This window comes from Papaver somniferum, chromosome 7, assembly GCF_003573695.1.
Source record: "Papaver somniferum cultivar HN1 chromosome 7, ASM357369v1, whole genome shotgun sequence".
NCBI classification, from domain to species: domain Eukaryota; kingdom Viridiplantae; phylum Streptophyta; class Magnoliopsida; order Ranunculales; family Papaveraceae; genus Papaver; species Papaver somniferum.
The window spans coordinates 255,418,600-255,439,715 of NC_039364.1; the positions used below are offsets into that span (position 1 = coordinate 255,418,600).

At 34.7% G+C, this 21,116-nt stretch overlaps 1 protein-coding gene, 1 long non-coding RNA gene and 1 other non-coding gene across 11 annotated transcripts; 2 read left to right on the forward strand and 1 right to left on the reverse strand.

Moving 5' to 3' along the window:
• Nucleotides 1–368: 368 nt before the first annotated feature.
• On the forward strand, nucleotides 369–452 carry LOC113300872. Its single transcript, XR_003335979.1, has one exon. It is a non-coding gene; the product is annotated as a small nucleolar RNA Z102/R77 (small nucleolar RNA).
• A 4,563-nt stretch (nucleotides 453–5,015) lies between these two features.
• Nucleotides 5,016–9,408, forward strand: LOC113300159. 9 transcript variants are annotated; one of them, XR_003335489.1, is made up of 11 exons: nucleotides 5,017–5,268; nucleotides 5,414–5,654; nucleotides 5,750–5,878; nucleotides 6,025–6,713; nucleotides 6,798–7,036; nucleotides 7,194–7,327; nucleotides 7,401–7,591; nucleotides 8,099–8,168; nucleotides 8,249–8,406; nucleotides 8,739–8,852; nucleotides 9,110–9,408. It is a non-coding gene; the product is annotated as an uncharacterized LOC113300159 (long non-coding RNA). The 9 variants fall into 9 exon arrangements; XR_003335491.1 differs by having other exon boundaries at nucleotides 5,414–5,505; nucleotides 5,583–5,654; nucleotides 5,750–6,713; XR_003335490.1 differs by having other exon boundaries at nucleotides 5,020–5,268; nucleotides 6,446–6,713.
• A 7,975-nt stretch (nucleotides 9,409–17,383) lies between these two features.
• LOC113296399 lies at nucleotides 17,384–19,397 on the reverse strand. The gene is made up of 2 exons (XM_026544711.1): nucleotides 17,489–19,397; nucleotides 17,384–17,391 (listed from the first exon to the last, which is right to left on the reverse strand). Exons 1-2 carry the CDS (start codon nucleotides 19,395–19,397, stop codon nucleotides 17,384–17,386), a joined length of 1,917 nt encoding a protein of 638 aa, XP_026400496.1.
• Nucleotides 19,398–21,116: the final 1,719 nt, after the last annotated feature.

The window sequence follows — 21,116 nt, forward strand, 5'->3', positions numbered from 1 at the left end:
TTATGTAAAGTGGTGCCTAAGGTTGCGAGGTACAATCTGCTACTATTCTTTCGTATATTCCAGTCTTAACCCTTTTTCTGCTTGATATGATATAAATTTCAAGTTTGTAATTGTTACAGGTTATTGTGAGTGAAAAGCTTAGGGAAGCTCGTGCAAAGTCAATGAAGTTCAAGGATGGATACATGATTTCTTCTGGTCAGCTAATTTACGAGTACATTGATTCAGCCGTTAGACACGTCCTTCTTAGACTGGTCAGTTTCTACACCATTTATTGTTACTAACTTAAACTGTATCTTTCATTAGTATATTAATTGTTGTTTGGTTTACTTTTGTTTGTTTCATTTTTGTTTAGAGTGAGACAGTGGAGAGTATGAGGTGATGATTAGATAATTTCCCTATTGGTTTGATTGTCGAAACGGTGACATAAATGTATTCCGTCTATCTGATCATTCTCTCTAGTCCTACTAAAGAGCGCCTTTTTTTCTGTTTTACTTCTTTTGTTGTGTGCCGAGTTATATTTTCTTTATTTCTGGAAATTCCGTTCATCTTCTAACTTAAAGTTCATTGTTGTTTGTTTTTTTGAGAAAGGTGTTATTGGCATCAAGGTCAAGAACATGTTGGATTAGGATCCTAAAGGAAAGAATGGTCCAATGACTCCATTGCCTGATGTTACCATCCACCAACCTAAGGTTGAAGAAGACTTCGTCAGGACTTCAATGATGGCTCCTACCGAAATAGAAATGGCAGTTCCCCCACAAATGATAGTAACTTGAATGGGATGCGGTTTCCAGATTCATTATGATCTGGCATACAGTGTGTGATTACTGCTCATGTGGATGATGCTTATGTCTACATGCCAACTTCAGAGTTCAAGTATGTTAGTAATGCTTTCGGAAGTTTTATTACATGGCCCAAGGATCGATTAGTGTTCCCATATACATCTTCATAATCTTTTTGGAGTGTGTTTAGAGAACTTAACTTTTGTATCACTGCCATTGTTTTGAATGTATGTGGTTAACACTAGTAGGTTAACTTGAATGAATGTAAGTGTATTGCACTGGCAGGTTAATGTGAATGTGAAATACTTTCGGCAATCCAATTTCAGATATAATTTCTTTTTTTCAAAATAGTTTTATGCACACAACTTCTAATAAAAGTTGTAGTTACACATTCATTTACAGAAAACAGAAGTTGTTACTTCAAATATTACAACTGTTAAGGGTATTGTAAAAACAAATCTTGCAACATAAGTAGGAGTTGTTCAGTATAGGAAGTGTAATGATAGTAGTATTCACAATACTAATCGATGTTGTCTTCCAGTTTTCGACTACGAAACAGTTACTTTACAACATAAGTTTGTGTTGTCCAAGATAGTTCGACAATTCATACAGGTGTTGTGCAAATATTATTCATAATACTGGTAATTTTTGTTGCATATGTTTCTACGATATGCTACTTATGTTGTCCACGATTTTTCTACAATACAAGCAAGAGTTGTGTTAGGTTATCAAAAAAAATCGAAAGAGAATCACAACATTAACAAACTATTGTCGAACCATGAATCACATCACCCTTTACAACACTTGTCAACCATTGTAAAAAAACTTGGACTTTCTACAATACCCCCGTTCCACAATGCATGAAATGGAGTTGTCGTAGGGGTACTGAAACTCTTATCTTGTGTCGTCAATGATGATTTTTCCCGTAGTGGTATGAAATGGATAGGTTCTAAATATACCCTTGATGCAAACTTCTTAACAAAATTTGCATATCTGACGTAACTAATTTATGTTATCATATCATGTAAGCCTCATTCTATAGAACATAAATCTTTCCAGAACACTAAATTATGGTTGTAAAGAAATAATAGCATATATAAACTTTTGCCTACAATAAAAAAAACATAAATGTTGTTGCCATGTCATACCACCATGCAGCCTATTTGGAGGCTTATGGACAAAGAATACTCAATTTCATTGGGAGTAAACTTCCCATCTTTAATTCTGTTTGCAACTTGACCCACAAGGTAACCGAAGAAAATCACAAAGCATTTGATACAGTTAAGAAAAGAAAATCACCATCACACATAAAATCAAAAGCTATCAAAATGAAATCCACAAATAAAATCCAGAGTATCCCGGTACCTAGAAATCAAGAGAGTTGAATCAATTTTTAATCTTAAGAGATAAACAAAAAATTATTCGTGAGATCTTGAAAGTGTTTCCGAATCATTCTTGCGTGACAAAAATAAAATGCAAGCGACATACCATAAGGTTCCCCACCACAGGATGAACGCCTGCCTGCTATTTAGAAGTGAATAGTTTCCAATAGCTCGTTCACATAGTTACCCATTTGTTGAGTCCATAAAGTTTGAGAACAAAGTAAACCAAGGGAAAGAAAATGAAACAACGGGAAATCTTACTCATGGTGCTACATCCGCTCCAAAACAATAATGTATATTTTTTTGTTGGTGCTAACTCGCTTAACCCTTCGATGCTTCTGCAGTTTGCGCTCCAACTTTATTTGATTGCTCCACAACCTAAGCATAGGTCACACAGTCAAGACAAAGTAAACCTGTGATACCCAAGTGCCAAGAAAAAGAAAAGCATCCAACTGAATTTGTACCTGTTTCTACAGTAGTCAGTAGTGACAAAGTAAACTTGTGATACCCAAGTGTTAAGAAAGAGAAAAGCATCAAACCGAATTCACGCTTATTTTGAACGAAAACATGATCATTTTTATTCATACGACCAGCATCAATAAGCTTTTAAAATAAAGTTTGAGAACAAAGCAAATTCAATTTGATACTTTTCTTTGTTCGGATTGGTAGAATCTGCTACGAATACAAAATCAGTGATATCATTGTTAAGTTTTTAGTTGTTGTAGGAATCTTTCGTATCAAGTGAATATAACATCTATTTTTCCTAATCAATCTTTATTACCTCTATTTCTACCAACCTGTTAGAACTCCTGCAGAAAAAAATATTCGCATTACCAATTAAGACTTACATGAACAAACAACAAACACCAATCAGAAAACAAAAAAAATAAATTGAAAATACAAACGCTGATCACATCTACATCGTAATATCCTAAAATCAAATCTTAACCTAAGAAAAGAACAAAGAAAATCAAGTCATTCCCGGAGCAAAATCTCAAACGATTGAGGCTTCGCTTGTGCGCTTATATTCAGAGTGATATCAATAATTTCTAAAATTACATTTTCTTTTTTTTATGTATCCCAACAAAATACAAAAGTATTATTCTGTTTCCATCTAAATCATAACAATGATAATATCTATTGGATTTTTTACCTTATCAAAGGGAAGCATTTACGACGCATTATCAATGTTAAAGATTTTTTTACCTTAATTAATTTGAACATCTGGCCTAAACAATTTTGGTATATCTTAAGATGAAATTATTATTTATCTGTATATTTTTATGCTAAAAATGATCCACAAAATATAAATCAGTTTTTTCTTCTTATATTTACTGAATTTTTTACCTTAATAATCATGGATTAGGTTTTTTAAGATGATACTAATAATTATTCATAGATTTTTTTACTTTAAAAATGATCCAAGAAATATAAATCTGATTTTTTACTATGATATTTTGGATTCTTATTATAAATACTCAAAATTAATATAGTATTTTGGTGGAGATCAGGTAATCGAGTGTATTTTTATGATTTTTTATCATAAATGTCCGTAATAAATATATTATTATGAAAATATGTTGAATTGGTTTTATTTACTTTTTAGTCATAAATGTCAGGAATTAATATAGTATTTTCCTTAATTTTCTGGATTTTTTATAATAAATACATGAAATTATGAAAGATTCAAAAAATATAATCTTATTATTTTATTTCATAGATTGCGGCAATCCATGCCGCACATTCATTGTGCATCACCTCCACCACCACCATCTCTTTCTACTATGTAAAATGACCTATTCCGTAATCAAACAACTACAATTTTATAAGTTTCATTAGCATTGCATTAAAAAAACAAGTTAAGCAAACAATTACCATGGCTAATAGCCAACAAAAACCGTTTTCTTTCAAGGTTTCTTCCAACATAATGATACTACAGTAGAAGATTGAATTGATAATGAAATTGAAGGCATAGTTTTCATTAAGGTACATAGTTCAGTGTCAGATACCAAACTGCTTCTGTTGTTACTATTTAAACAACTTAAAACAAACTCCATGAAATCTATCAAGCATAGATGAATTAAAAAAAATTAATGAACGATGAAATTCAAATCAAATCCATGGGTAATTGAGATGATGACTCGCTCATACCAAATCTCAAATCAGTTTTTGATCTCAGCTAGAAATTGAGAGTTAGGACGAGCTAGACGAAGAACAAATTTGAAATTTTTATTCATAATTATTCATTTTTTATTTCCGATCAAATAAAATCTCTCAATTACAACATCATGACAAAGAGAAGATGATACTTATATGTATACTTAAATCGCTATTGAATTAGTGCCGAATTTGCAGATCAGTTAATTGAAGATTGATTCTAGGATTGTAATTTCTGCTGCAACTGTTGCTCCTCCTTCCCTTGGTGTCTTTATCGTCGCCATCGATGAAAACACTTTTGGATTTTTCCTTTATCAGAGAATAAACCAGGAACAAATGGTTACAACAACAACAACATAATCATGCGATGAAAAATTGAAGAAACGTTAAAATTAATCGATTCAAACCTCAATTTAATCAAACCTGAAAAGCAAAATCGATTGTCTCTGCTCAAATATATTTAAAATCCTAAATTCTGTTTCAGTTTCTGTAAGAATTGGAGAGAGAAAATGAAATTAGAAATGAAAATATTTAATGAGTTTCCTGTGATATAAATAGGAAAGGGTAGAGTTGTTAAAATATGGACCAGATGCGAAGATAAGTTTATATTTTGGACTTAGTAATAGGATTTTCCTAAAATATGGAGTTGACAATGAAAAATCCATTCGTCAGGGTTTCCTTGTATATGACCCACGGGTTTGGAATAATTTTCACTTTATTGGATCCTTCGGGTTACTCAAATTCATTTAGGGTTTGTAGGGGGTCCTGATTTTGTTCAAATTGTAATGATAAACCTTAAATGGGAGTATTCTTTCTTAGGGTTCCGTTCAGATTGAAGATCCGAACACGAATTTCTGAAGATTTGTCACCATTGGTATCTCTTTTTACCGAAGATTCGAACACGAATTACAGGGTTTCGTTACCACGCTTATCTTGACTTGAATTCTTCGGTAAATTCTTTTATTGATTTGTGTGGTTTATTTGGATCTGATTTGATTCTCCAATTTCTGTCTAATTGCAGTCTATTTCAGATTTCTTCTGTTGTCTTAGCTATCTATTTTGGATCTGATTTGATTCTTATTTACTTCGCATCAGGACGGAGGAACGCTTCATGTCAAACTTTCGGAAGGACTCAGCTGAGGATTGCAGCTTAGATTTACAACCTGTAATTAAGTACAGACAAAATGGTGTTGTCTTGTTACACATCTATTGTATTTCTGATGTGTTGGTATGCTTTTAATATTGGGTTTTTGGGTGTGAGAAGGTATTGACTGCTCGAATCTGGGTCAATACAGAAGAACACCCCCAAGCTGGTTGGAGCATTTCTTCTCCTGATGTAAGTAAAATAAATCAAACCCCTTTAGTTTGATGTATCATTTTTTTTTTAAAACTATTAATTGATGATGATGGTTATGGGTTTTGATTTTACAGGTTGAAGATAACACATGTAAGTTCGCAAAGAACTGGTTGACTCCATCTCAGATTGATGTCATTCTCAGGGATTCACATGGTTTAAGAGTGTCAGTTGAAGCAACATTTTGCATATTCTTAAGGCTCATGGTACGGCCATCACTATTGTTTTTTGGTTTATTGGACCTAGAGATTTGTTTCTTTATCTTCTTACACTTCATGAATTTGACTTCAATTTCCACATTCAATATAGCTTCTCTGTATTTATATTGAATTCTTGTTTGTTTCAACTATAGGCTGAAGAAGGTAATATGTTATCAGTGTTTTGCTGGGTATGAGATTTCTGTATCCATATTTATTCTAATTGTACTCCCAATTAATTTAATGCACCAAACTTAGTTGTGTTTTGCTGTGTTATGACATCTGGATTTTTTATCTCCCTATTTCGAGGTTTGATAAGTGATAAGAAGATCAAGATTACTGTCAATGAATCCTGATAAACGTTCTGTTGAGTAGTATTGATTTCAATATGTGAATTTGTAAAGGTTTAAACGCCTTGAAGGTTGAACTCTTTGATTGTGTTGCTCCTTTAAATGAAGAGTGATTGTGCAGTTTTTTTTATTTTTTTATTTTAATTTTTTTTTAATTAAATCTGGCAACTAAATGTTAAAGCAATTTCGATGGATCTCGTATCTTCTTTTTTTTTGTGTGCTTTAGTTGCAGAATGCCGATCTCCTGGACAGTGAAATCATATATGACAGAGATTTTGACTATGATTATTTTGGTTTCAAAACCCTTGAAAGATCCTACCTGTTGAAGGTGCAAGGCAAGGTTGTAGAAGACCACAACATATGTTGATGAGAGTTGCTGTTGGAATCCGCAAAGACAATATTGATTCTGTTCTCAAAACATATCATCTATGCCACAACGTTGGTTTACCCATGCTTCTCCTACTCTTTTCAATCTAGGGACACTCAGGCCTCAAGTATGTTATATATATTTTTTTGTTTGTAATTTTGATATAAGGATTAATTTTTGACACTAATTGAGGTTCTGTTGGAATTTGTAGTTGAGTAGCTGCTTCCTTGTGTGCATGAAAGAGCACAGTATTGAAGGAATATATGGAACTTCGAAGGAGTATGCTGTTATTAGTAAATCTGCTGAAGGAATTGGAGTTTCTGTGCACAACATCTGTACCACTGGTAGTTATATCTTTGGTACTAATGGAACATCTATTGGAATTGTTCCAATGCTATGAGTATTCAATGACACTGCCCGTTGTGTTGATCAAGGATGACAAGAGGAAAGGTAATGTCTTCTGCCTTGATATACTTTCTTGTGTTAGCTTCCTGTACAGGTACTTGGATGTGCATATATTAGGTTTCTATTGTTGACCCAATATTGTTAACCCTGGATTTTTCTGGGTTGAGACTCTGTTAAAAGCTATTATCAATCGTTCATTCAGGTGATATTGCTGTCTACCTAGAGCCATGGCATGCCGCTATTTTCGAGTTCCTAGACCTAAGGAAGAATCATGGAAACGTATTGTTGGATGATTTATTGATTTCACCTGCCGTCAGAATTTGTTCAATAAGTGATGTAAGTGGCAGTAACATATAATAGGAATTCCTATAACGTCTTTATAATTGAACGTCTGGATTCTGCCTTGCAGGATACTGTATTTTGGTTGTCTCTGAATATTTTGTATAAACCTTCGAAATACACACAAGAGCAAGCTGCAGTTAGAGCATCCTCAGGAGATTTCAGCCTGCGCATTCTGTCAATAGCGGGTGCCTCGCTGCCGGGTCTTCTGAAATATAGCTGACAGTGATTCTTAATGAGCAGGTCTGCACAAAGATACAGGTGAAGAATTTGTATGAATTTATGATTGTTTTGAAGATTATTAGCTGTGTGGTATTATGTTTTAAATGTCTACCATGTTGGTTCCTTTTCTATGGAGAAACTCCTTAAAATTGTACATGATATTAATCAACATTTTAAGACAAGTAAATCTCGGAATGACGGGCAGAGGTCTCATCAGTTACATCATTTGCTAACTCCAGCTCACCTACAGAGGATAATGGACTAGAGTTCATTAAGCATGTCAGTGTTGTTCTTGCTATTGATCATAGTGTTCAACATAAAGCCCTGGAAATGCTTCTTTACATTTTTCTATTTCCTTGGAAATTTGGTTACACTTGTTTACTGGATAAAGATTGATAAACCAATATTACTTGACTCGTATGTTTCTAACAGGTGCCCATTTGCTCTGTTAACAACAGTATTTTTCTTTAGCACGTTTTCCTTTTTATCTCTAAAATGATCCTTATCCATTACTCATGTTTGATACTCTTGGTGGGTTCTTTCTAGCCTAATTCTGATCGATAGAGTTCATTTGATTGAGAAAGACAAGCTTGTTGGGTTTGTTCTAGATTGTCAGGTACCTACCTCTGTTTCTCGTGGGGCTTTATCTTATCTTGATTTCTGTACAAAATTTTCATTTAGTGGTGTTTTATGCAGTTTGTGAGCATGATCAGAGTTGTGTTCAAAAATATGTTGGATAAAGAGAATTGAGATGGGCCAGATGATGCTGTTGATGTTTTCCTTACATATTTTGGTGTTGTTCTGGCACGGCTGCGCTTCAAAAAAAAAAAGACTCAGCCTAACAAGCAAACCCTGTATTAACAACTTCCAATCCAATGTGCTTTCTTTTTTAAAGAGCGAATTTTTTTTAGTTTGACAACTCATGTAGATGCTTGTACTACCACAACACTGTTAATTTTTAAGTTCTTGGAAGTCCAATAGTGTTTTTGATATGTGCACAAGCTTTGTTGTCATGGTGATTTTAAACCCGCATAATCATATGCACTCACCTGGGCACATGTGCACCATTAAGCATTAGAAAATCATCATCCAACTTCAAGTATATTGTGTGACATCAGTTTATTCATACTGATACTAAATTCCTTGCTGATGCTAAAATAAGCTTGTTCACTATGTATATTTGCAGTATTAGAGCCACGTGTGGGTTGGATTTAGAGAGGATTCGCTTTCATGGTTCAGATTCTCCTCAATCTGCTGCCAGGGAGATCCTTCTTCTTTCTTTGGGGAGGTGTCGTTACAGGTCGGTTTTTATCCCTATGTTTTTCTGTTCATACAAGGGAGTTCTTAGTTGTTTTTTTATTTTTATCATCCAGATGCTAATATCGATAAAACATCCTTCCATAGACAACCAGTTTATTGATTTTGTGAGCTTTTACGCCCCTGTAAACATAATAGTCTTCATGACCAACACAGTGGGTCAAAATTGAACTCAGTGCTTGTGGAAACTTCAGTCGGATTGTTCAGTCTCTCATATGTGGTTCTAACTTTGAATTGTAGGGTGACAGTTGCTTTTCAGTAAAGCGACAACTTGTAACATAGAGAAGCAGCTGTAAACTGGAGAGTGTGGACCAAGTTGAAGAAAATCTTTTGCCATGAGTCTCGAGTCCAACCAACCATCTTCAGCATCAGTTTTCAGTAGCTGGTTGTATATGAATGAATAATTACTCTTTTGTACTTTAATCAACACTAATTGTTCCATCTATGGGCTGTATAATTCTTCTATGTACGGACATCCATTGTGTCTGTGTCCCGACATCCATAATTTGAATATCCATAAGGTGGAGCACCTTTTTTCGTACTTGATAAAATGACGACCGCTGCATTACTGTTGAAATTATGACTGATATGCTCACAAAATTCTAAGTCAAATGCCTGACACACAGAATCTACCTGATATCTAGGGAACTAGCCCTCTTATTAGGAAATGGTGCAGGAATGCACGAATATTTTTCTTTTTATTCTCATAAAAATTCGACTGATTCTGGAGAGTTAAAAAGGAGGCCATCAGTGATTGGGTGGAACTGAGGGCACATGGAAATCTTGGTACAGAGGATCCAGAGCAACAACAACTACTGAACCCAAAAAACATAGCCTCACCGCTTGTTAGTGGTTTCACATCATCCACTGAACTCTGCAGTTTTCACGTGTACTTGTCGTTGATTTTCTTAATAAACTCTCTAGCTAGCCTTCCCTAAATGGGAGGAAATTTTTAGCGGGTCAGTCATGCGCTTGTTCTTCCCTTTCTACTTAGTTGAGTCATGTAATTTTTCTTCTTATAGATAGGTAAGTCATGTAATTTTTCTTTTTTTAAAGCATATATATATATATATATATATATATATATATATATATATATATATATATATATATATATATATATATACATGATTGTGGCAGCTCTTTTCGATTAAGAATTAAATCATAAATCCAATTTTTTCTTTTTGAGAGTTGTATCCGAGCAAAATTACAAACTGCATAAACTATTTATATATATAATGAAAAGTCAATTATTATTTGCCTTCTTTCTTTCTATTAGACTATTGGTAATGGTTGCTTCAGAGGAGATTGACGACGCCTATTCCCTGTGGATGAAGAAGATAAAATACGTCAAGTAAGAACTAGTGATACTGTGTAGCTTGATAGTTTTTTAAACCAATATTTTCACCTACTATTTGTAGTTTTTAAAGCCTACTATATCGGTGGAGATGCTTCCTTCGAACTAAGAGTACAGTGGGGATATTCAAGATGTAATACTTTTGCCAACATTGATTGCAGACCTGATATTCCAAAAGAATTTACCATCCATGGTTTATGGAGGGACAATGGATATAATCAGGGAACACCATTAGTGAACATTGTGTTCAAAACAAAAAGGGTAATGTTATGTGATTTTGTACAGAATTTTTCTGCTCGGTATATTTTTTAATAATGTTATGTGAAAAATATCGTCACAAATATTTGATTTTATGTCACAAATATTTTTTAGTGACGATTTTTTATTGTTGGCCACTACGTTATAAAAACAGGTGTTGCAAATAATCCGACCGACGCTAAAAGCGTCACTTATGCTGATGTTTTCTTTTTAGCATTTTTTTGTGTCACAATAATGTTTTCTGCGACACAAATACTGTTTTTTCAGTAATGCTGAAAAAACCTTTATGTGACTTATTAGATGTCACAAACAGTCCCTATTCTCAACGTATTAATGCATTATAAAATAGGTGCATACGCAACGGATTAAGATATCACAAACCGTCCTTATTTTCAACGTGTTATTGCATTAGAAATTGGTGCATACGCGGTGGACAAACCCATTATTAATATATGTTACTTATATTGGTTTAAGATGTCACAAAAAATCCTCATTTTCAACCTATTCATGCGTTATAAAATTGATGCGTACGTAACAGATAAGCCTGTCATTGATATATGTTATTTTCAACACATAATAATATTGTGAATAATAATTATTTGCTACGTAGTATTATGTCATAAAAAATTACATTTTCCATGCATAATTTTTGTAGATATAAACATAATATGTGCGGCGTTTATAATCGTGGAATATATATATTCATTTTCAACGCTTACAAGGGTCACGATCTGTACTATCGAGCAACAATTTTTCTGTCATGTAAGGCTCTCATTTGTAACGCATTTATTGCTGTTAAGGGGAATGGAATTATCCATCATGTCGGTTTCATATGTTACTCAAAAATTGTAATTCATCAAAGTCTACCATTAAATTCTTTTGAAAAGAAGCAAGTCATTACTAGAAAAGATCTACATTGTTCATTAAATGACACCACTAATTAAGAAACTTAAAATTACGTTTAAATGTGAAACATAACGCTAAAAAAAGAATTTCGAAAGTGAAACATAAAGCTAATAAAGAAACAAAGATGCACATATCAACTGGTGGTCCCTTAACAATCGTCTCAGGAGTACTTTGATGGTTCTCAGGAGTACTTTGATGGTTCTCAGGAATACTTTGACGATTTCCCCGCATTTCAAGCAACATTCTTCTGATATCCACTGTGTGAGTTACCAGACCCTATATTGTGCGATTTCGTTCATCAACTCTTTCTTGAAGTTCCTTATTTCTTTTCTCTGCTTCATCTGCCCTCCTAAGAGCTTCGCCTAACTCTGCATTATGTTCAATGCTAGACGAGCTAGGTTTTTCATACCCATGACCAAGACCCTTGACATAACCGGATCTTACACCTAGCATTTCCTCACATATTTGAGCATCAGTCAAGGGTGTTGAACCTTCAGAAGTAGGCGCATCTCGGATTTCAATCATTTTACCCTACAAAATAATTAACAATAAATAACAGAACATGAGCTAAAACTAAATGATAGTTATCTGATAAAAACTTCAAAGAAAATCACAACAAAATTCCTTGTATTACAAAGTTATCCTCAGCCGTATGACAGGTCCAAACATCATTTTTTCAATGGGTTAACTTGTAGAATTCAATTTTTTCAACAACATCATCTGTTTCTGGATCACACTGAAGGTTTTCCTAAAAAGAATTAGATTCAGTATTAACCATAAATTTATATAAGAGTAACAGAGAAGACACAAGTACCATTTCCTCTCTATAGCGTGCAAAAGGTTTTGACCCCGTACAATGAATGGTTGTATTCGCTTCTCGACTTTGTTTACCTTGAGTGCTACTTGAAACGCAAAAGTAGATGATCAACAAACTAAAAGGAAAACAAACCAGAAGCATTAAGGTTAACAAAAAAGAACAGTAGACACTCAAAAACCAAATTAATAAAATAACAAAAGATAACAAAAGAGAATACAAGAGAATAAAAATCTAATTTTGAAGAAATAAGTTTAAAGAAAAACTTTGATAAATCACCACAAGTTGTTTTTTCTCAAGTTTTCATCACAAAAAAGAAATAACCAATAATCTCTCCCAAATACCTAGAGCTGGCAAACAGGCGGGCCGGGGCTTGCCCGTTGCGGGTTCCACGGGTTCGGTTAATACAGGTTGAAACCCGCAGGTTGAAATTCTTCACGAGTTGTCATTTTTTCAACCCGTGCCCGTAACGGGTTTAACTTGCGGGTTCACGAGGTTAGCCCGCCCGTTTGCCAGCCAGTTTCATCCTAGCTGCCAGTTTCACCATTACTGCAGCATCTCTATTCACTTTCTCATACTCCACCATCATTCATCATTGCTAGTCGAGCTCTCTTCTCTAATTTCTTGTTTCATTCGAACTCTCTCTATCATCATCTGCCATGGCTTGATTCATAAAATCACCGAGGACATCAACTTCCATCAATCATTCGAGACTCAATAACACACTTCCATGCATGGCAACGAGCCTGTATTCTTAGTTGAACTCGGTCTGAAGTTCTCCTTGCATCATCATCCTGTCGAGATATACTGGCAACAACTCAAACTCGATACATATTCATTCTCATCTCCATCCACATCTCATGATCTCTGCCAACCGTCACAACTATGTACTATCATCAACAGCATCACAGAGACGTCCGTCCTTCAGTTCAATGGAAGCAACAACCAACATCCGTCATACACTACAACCATTAGTTCCTTCTCGTGACTACTGCCAACATTACTCCCATCTTCACCGAAGTTGATCGACGGTAGTAACTCCAATCCAGTCTTCCAACTCCAACAGAAACCCAATGATCTTCCCAATCTCCCATACAAAACCGAGCATAACAATAATATTAGTAGCTTCTCCTTGCATAGAGAACAAGAAGAGAGCTGTTGTTAGACGAGCTGATGACAACAATGGCGTGAGATAGAGTCAGTGCATCGATGGGTTATGGAGTTGTGTTGCTGCCATTATCGGAAGGTGATGGAGTTTGCTTTGAAGAAGATGCTCGTGATAGTGAATTAGTGATGATGGAGTAGTTGTTTCTCGAGTATGGACTGTTGTGACTCGATATGGATCATTGAGCTGATCAGAAGAATCATGGTAGGAAGGAGTTCGAGTAAAAGAAGAACACGGTCTTTATATGACTTATTAATAAGGTTTACGGGTTTACGGGTTGTACCCGCGGGTTCACGGGCCGGGACGGGTTAAACCGTCTACTCACAAGCTGACATTTCTCCAACCCGAACCCGACTTGTTGCAAAACAAGCCGAGCCGGATTCGGGTTTTCACGGGCCGGTCACGAGTTAACCCGCGGGTTTTGGCTTGTTTGCCATCTGTATAAATACCAGTTCTGAGTCCCTGATCAAAAACCCAAAACAGATCTCTGTTTTAGTAGGAGAGATAGGGATACTGATAGTTAGGATGAGATATTAGGGATACTGATTTGTAATTATAATAATTACACTACAACAAACAGACGTATTTGTGACATTATGTTTGCAACATCATTGAAAACGTCATAAATATTAATTATGCGTGACAGTTTTAGTGTAACAAAAATATTGTGTTAGCTAAATCCCCAGAAATGTCAGAATAGGTTACTTTCTACATCTGCTATTCTATCACAAATATTTATTTTTAAAATAAAAAATAAATAAAATTAATATGATTTTTCGCAACGTTTTTAAGTTTGGGAAAATTATTATTTTTTAATTTTTAATTTAAAATTACTATTATTTTCTATAATCGACATTTCAGAAATGTTACAAATAATCATGTATATTGTTAACACCAAAATCTGTCACAAATATCCAATTATTCACGACATTGTGTAGTCGTTGAGAATAATATATTTTTCCTAGCACTCTCATCCGTTGCAAGTAAGCTCATGTATTACTAACATTTTATGATGTTGGTAAAATCCTTTATTTGCCACTCAAAAATAATGTCACGATAATGACTTTTTTGCGCGCATGTATCTATTAGAAATACCTTTTTACATTGTCGATAATATAAAATGTTGTAAATACAACGGCTGTCCTTGACGTATATAATGCATAATAAATGATTTTTATTTTAAACGTTTTCATATGTCGTAAAAAGAAATAGTTTGTAGTTTTTCATGTTATAACTACAACTTCTTAGCTCATTCGAATTTATATGATTTGAGTTTTTCTTTCAAATTTTGTATCCACTACGATGCTTATTAGTGTTGTACAATTTTAACGATGCTTATTAATGTGCACAATTTTTCTATGACCGCTAGAATGGAAAATATTTTCTTAATGTAAAATTAGTTGTGTGGTGCATCTCCTTTCATACTCTGTTTTTTGTTCGTTTCTAGTATCTTCAATAATTTATTTACTATTATAGTTCAAAATGACAATTTTCATTCAAATAACAGGTCCACATATCCAAACAACTAGCAACCAAGGTCCTTTGCAAAAATAAAGGAAAAAAGAGGTCTACAACACACACACAAAACACCAAAAAAGAAAAAAAGTGGTTGAGAAACACAATTTTTTAATCAATATCACTCTCACCACTTGATATAATACCTTCATCTTCACTATCATATTCACTCAAAACACCACCTTCTCCTTCAAGTTCTTCTTCTTCAATATAGTCCTCGGAACCTTCAAGATCAGCAATAACAGTATCTATATCAACTTCTTCGGCGGCGACATCATTTCTCTTCCAACTTGAATTAGTAACTTCCTCATTGCAACTTGATGCATTTCCAGAATTATCTTGGACTATGTTTTCTGTTGTGAAGTGTTCATCTTGCTGATATGCCTCGTCATTGTTTGATTCTGGCCCAACCTCTTTCTCTAAGACATCATAAACATTCCGAGGCATTACATGCTGAACAACATACCATTTTCCGTGCAATTTAAGGTCTTTAAGGTAGAAAACTTGTTGCACTTGGTCAGCAAGAACAAAAGGATCGTCTTTGTACCATGTCTGAGAGAAGTTAAGACTAGTGAAGTGTCTATCGGTGACAATATTTTTCCTTCTCTTGTCGGTGTCCCACCAATCACATCTGAAAAGAAAAAATTTATTTCCATACAGGTAACTTAGCTCTAATACATCTATTAACACACCATAAAAATCAGCAACATTAGACTGGTGCTCCCCCTTTACTACAACACCACTATTCTGTGTTCGCAAGTTTACTTCCCGATCCCTTGTATGAAATCGTATTGCATTAGTGATACACCCACTATATCGCACTACGCGTGAATCAGGGCCAACTGCTAGTGAATACATTTCATCTGAAACATTAGGAGTATTCTCTTCTCATAAACGATTCACCTACAGAATGATAAAACATTAATACTAGTCCACAAGAACCATACAGCATAATGACACTCAATTTTTAATAAGAATTTAGGAGATACTCTTTAAAGTCCAGACATTAAATGAAAAAATTGGCAGTTAATAATGTACAATAAAAAAAAATTGGCGACACATCTAGGTACTAGCTGGTCATCATTTTATTTTCGGATTATGTTTATATATCTTGGCTACACATATCTCATTCTCTTCATTATCACCAACGGTTCAAAAATTACTTGTTTCATCTAAATATACACAGTTAATCGAGATAAAAAAGAGTCAAAAAAGAGTAGACATTCTCAAATTACCTAAAATACTACTCATCCAACTAACACATATATACACATGAATATACTAAGTTTCAGACTTGCATCTTTTTACAACAGTATGCTACTTACGCTACTAATGACGGCTTCGAATGACGATAAAAACAACAATAACGTCTAGGTATATAAAATAATCTGATTTAGAACTTACCCGTTCTTCAAACCATTTAGCAAAATATTTTTCATGTCTCATATCCACATTCCGAGGGTCTTCCTTTTCTAGTTCTTCCATATGTTGTCTGCATATGCATAATATACAAAAATGTCATTCTTTTAATTATGCATAAGCATTATAATAACTTCATTCTAAAGTATATACACTTACTCAATGTATGGTAACAGCTCTTTAGTATTGTTCAAAACACAAAATCTAGCTTTGGCGGTATCTTTCAAGTCCAACATCACGTTTTTAGCAGCTCCAAGAGGTCGAGCATCATTTGAGAAAACACTCAGCTCCTTAATTGGTTCTCCAGAGCCACCATCGTCATTTCGATCTTCCCGGTTGAAACGTGTTTCAATTCCATGTAGATACATAGAGAAAAAAGTAAGACATTCGTTGTTGATGTATGCCTCGGCAATGGAACCTTCAGGTCGTGCCTTGTTTCGTACATATTGCTTTAGTGTGCGTAAATACCTATTTCAAGATCAGACATTGATTCAATGAAAGACAATATAATAGAGAGATTCAATGTATTCAAAGTTACTTGTATTATGATCAAAACCAAGACACGTCAAGTTTAGCGAAAGTAATAGGATTTGGAAAATTATCCAGTATGGGTAGATAGCGTTATCACCACTCTGTTTGATCACTTCGCAAAATATATCCATCTCTGGATTTTGTATCTGATAACTTGTAAGAAAATGACATTTACAGACAGATCACCAATCAACTGAATTCAAAAAGACAAGCTACGGATGTAGATGTTTATAATAGGTGGCATCAACGTATTCAGAAACATGAACATCATCTGTATACTTGAGAAAAGTAGTATAACCTCAAAAAATGAGAGCAATTGTGATAGTAATTACCTTTCAATTGGGTACATCCAACGATATTGCACGGGTCCACCAAGGATAGCTTCATGTGGTAAGTGAACTATCAAGTGAACCATAATATCAAAAAATGCTGGTGGAAAAATCTGCTCCAACTTGCATAGTAGTACGGAAACATCCTTTTCCATTTTCTCTAGTACTTCCAGTCTTAGTGTCTTCGAACACAATTCCTTAAAGAAAACACCAAGCTCAACTAATTCACTAGATATATTTTTCGGCAGGAAACCACGCAGTGCAACAGGAAGAATCCGTTGTAGAAATACATGACAACCATGGCTCTTCATTCCGGATACCTTACCATCTTTTTCCTTTACACACCGAGCAATGTTTGAGGCATAGCCGTCAGGAAACTTCACCGACTTCAACCACTCGCATAATATTTTTCTCTCTGGAACCGATAAAGTATAAGATGCAGGTGGCTTGATTAACTTGTTACCTCTCTTAGTTAGATGCAGCTCCTTCTTCAAACCCAATCTTTCCAGGTCTGCTCTAGATATTATCGTATCTTTAGTTTTCTTCTCTATGTCCATCAGCGTTCCTACAACACTATCACAAATATTTTTCTCCACATGCATAACATCAACATTGTGACGCAACTTATTAGTCTTCCAATATGGCAATTCGAAAAAAATACTCTTTTTTGTCCAATTTAACTCAAAATCATAACGTTTTATCTTTTTGGTGTTCGGTGCCTTCCCAAAATCTTGTTTCTCGATGAATTCTAGCTGTAATAACACATCATCTCCAGACAACTCCTTCGGCTTTGACCCTTTTTCGGCTTTTCCATCAAATAAATGTTTGTCCCTGTCTCTCCAAGCATGAGTTCGAGGCAAAAAACGACGATGACCCATGTAACATATCTTCCGTCCACTCTTCAACCACATTGAACGCGTATCTTTATTACAAACTGCGCAAGCTAGATACCCATGAGTACTCCATCCAGACAAGTTCCCATATGCAGGAAAATCATTGATCGTCCATAACAACGCAGCATGAAGCTGAAATAATTCCTTTGAATCTGCATCAAAAGTCTTCACACCAATTTCCCATAACTCTTTTAATTCATCTATCAGTGGCCTTAGATAAACGTCGATATCATTTCCGGGACTGTTAGGCCCTGGTATTAGTAGAGTCAAAAATATGAAGGGCTCTCTCATGCATCTCCAAGGTGGCAAATTATACGGAACAACAATTACAGGCCAAATACTATGTGGTTTTCCATTGAGGTCATTAGATGGAATAAACCCATCGCTTGCAATGCCAAGTCGGACATTACGTGAATCTCTGGCAAACCACTTGTGATTCTCATCGAGATCTTGCCAAATTTTAGAATCTGCTGGATGCCTAAACACATTTTTCTCCCTTTTCTGTATCTTTTTCCAATATTTCATATCTTTAGCAGTCATCTTTGACATGAACAATCTCTGTAGCCTTGGCTTGAGTGGAAAATAACGCAGTACTTTCTGAGGTATCTTCTTTCCTTTTCCCTCGACAACTTTATACCTCGGCTCATTACACTTGGGACAGTTTTCAAGATTCTCATTTTCCTTCCAGAAAAGTGCACAGTCGTATCTGCATGCATGAATTACTGTATAACCAAGTCCAAGGTTCCTCAATAGTTTCTTAGCCTCGTAATAGGTGTTTGGAAGTGTCTCACCTTCAGGCAATGCTGCTTTAATTAAATCAAGGATAATCTGGAATGACTTGTTATTCATGTGATTCATTATCTTGATATGCACCAACCTCATAACAAACTCTAACTTCGAAAAATTCTTGCAATTAGGATACAAAGGCTCGCAGGCATCCTTCAAGAGACTGTCAAACATATCTATGTTTTCACAACTGTCTTGTGTACCTGAACATTTATTGTTGTTTGCTCTGGCACACACATCTTCAAGAAGTTCACTAACCCCATTATTTGTATAACCTTGTGTTTCTTCCTCATCAACATCGTCATCATCAGAAACAATTTCATAATCTTCTCCATGGTGTATCCATAGTGTATAATACTTGTGTATTCCAAAATCTTGCAAGTGATCTTCAACCACCTGGATGGGCTCCAAATGACCATTTTTGCATCTGGCACAAGGGCAACGAGTCCTTCCCATGCTATCTGTGTGATCGCGAACAATCTTGATAAATTCATTAAGACCTCTTTTATATGCAGGATGCAACCTAGATTTTCCTTGCATCAAACTCTTATCCATATTGTAGCAGTTCCTGAACAACAAACTAATTAGACCCAGCACTCCAATACAAGAAAAAAGAATGGAAAATAAGAACAGTGTATGCTGCCAGCAAATTGGTTGTTAGAATGATATGCATTGAATTTTTCAAATAAGCTTAACACATTACAACAAGTTTATTGAACCAGATCCATGAGAAAATAATAAAAGAGCATAGATGGTTGACAACAGCATTACCAGATTCTAATGGTTCAACTTCAAAAGTAAATGGCTCTCCTTCACTATCTGATATCTTTATTTAGGGCACCGGACAATGTATATTTTCATCCTGCGACACATTAAGCAATCATTATACACCCAAATAACAATTAAGGTATAATGAAACAAATTTTGAATAAAATTAAAAAATAATCCAAACTCCCAGGAAGATTGTGCCTTAGCGTAGTACATGACCTTAGACACTTCCAAAAAATAGTCACATTCATATCTTTATCCACCTAAAGTAATAACATTTTAATATTTTAAGCACATACACAAGCGCTAAATTCATACAACCAAGTCAGAATACAGATCTGGTGAAAGTAAGGAATGTGATCCTCTAACAAAATCTAAGCCCTTGAACAGGGAGTTTATTGTAAACACCTGCAAACGACAAGGTTTTATTTTGATTTTTCTCTAAATACGACCCTTCCTGACAGAAAGCAGAGCTTTAACCCAATAATCTACTTTCTTTGTTGAATCCTGCACCTATATGTCACTCTTCGACAATATAAATCACACAATCCCGTAGAATCCACTAGTTTTAAGAAAAATGATTGTAAAATTAGCATTCCAACCAAAGGAAATTTAAAAATTACCACCATACGTGTCTGAAAATTTTCCTTGCATCCAACCAAAGGAAATTAGACTCAGAGTGTATATCAAGTTGAAACCATAAACACTAAGTCGCTGCTAGGCCGCTTATCACAATAATAAAAACAACTTTAGATGAGTTAAACAATGGGTATGTGACTACCAGCAAACAGTACTGTTTTACTCTTGGATCATGCTCATATCATTAGTTTTTACTGTCCTAGCTACTGCATAAGGTGTTCTCAATTGTAGTGGCATAGACGAGATTCGGCATCCACAAGAACAAAAAAAGCAAGTTAATAAACATGGACGATTGGTTGTTGTTCAATGATATGAATCCAAAAGCCATAGAAGCTTAATAGATATTACAACAAGTTTCATTGAATCAGACCGATGAGAAAATAAGAAAAGAAATAGATGGTTTCCGATGGCATTACCAGACTAATGATTCAGCTTCAAAATTAAATGGTTCTCCTTCGCAATCTGATATCTTTATTTAGGAAACGGAGAATGTATAGTGTTCAACCTGCGACACATTGTGCAATTGTCATACACCAGATCAAAAGTAAGGTATAATGAATCAATCAAAATTTGAATAAATTAAACAGTAATCTAGCGAAACTCCCAGGAAGATTGTGCCTTAGCGCAGTACATGACACTGCAAAATATAGTCACATTGATATCCTTATCCACCTAATGTAATAAAATAAACTATTTCTTTGAACTGTCGATCTTAATTATACGTTCGGCTGCGTATGTCTTTGATTGATTAAGAATCAGGTACCAAGTTAAACAGTGATCTTTCACTATATATAACAATAAAAGACCGAAGCTTATATCCAAATCAAGTACTAGTAAGCATAATTAACGAAATAAAAACCAAATGTC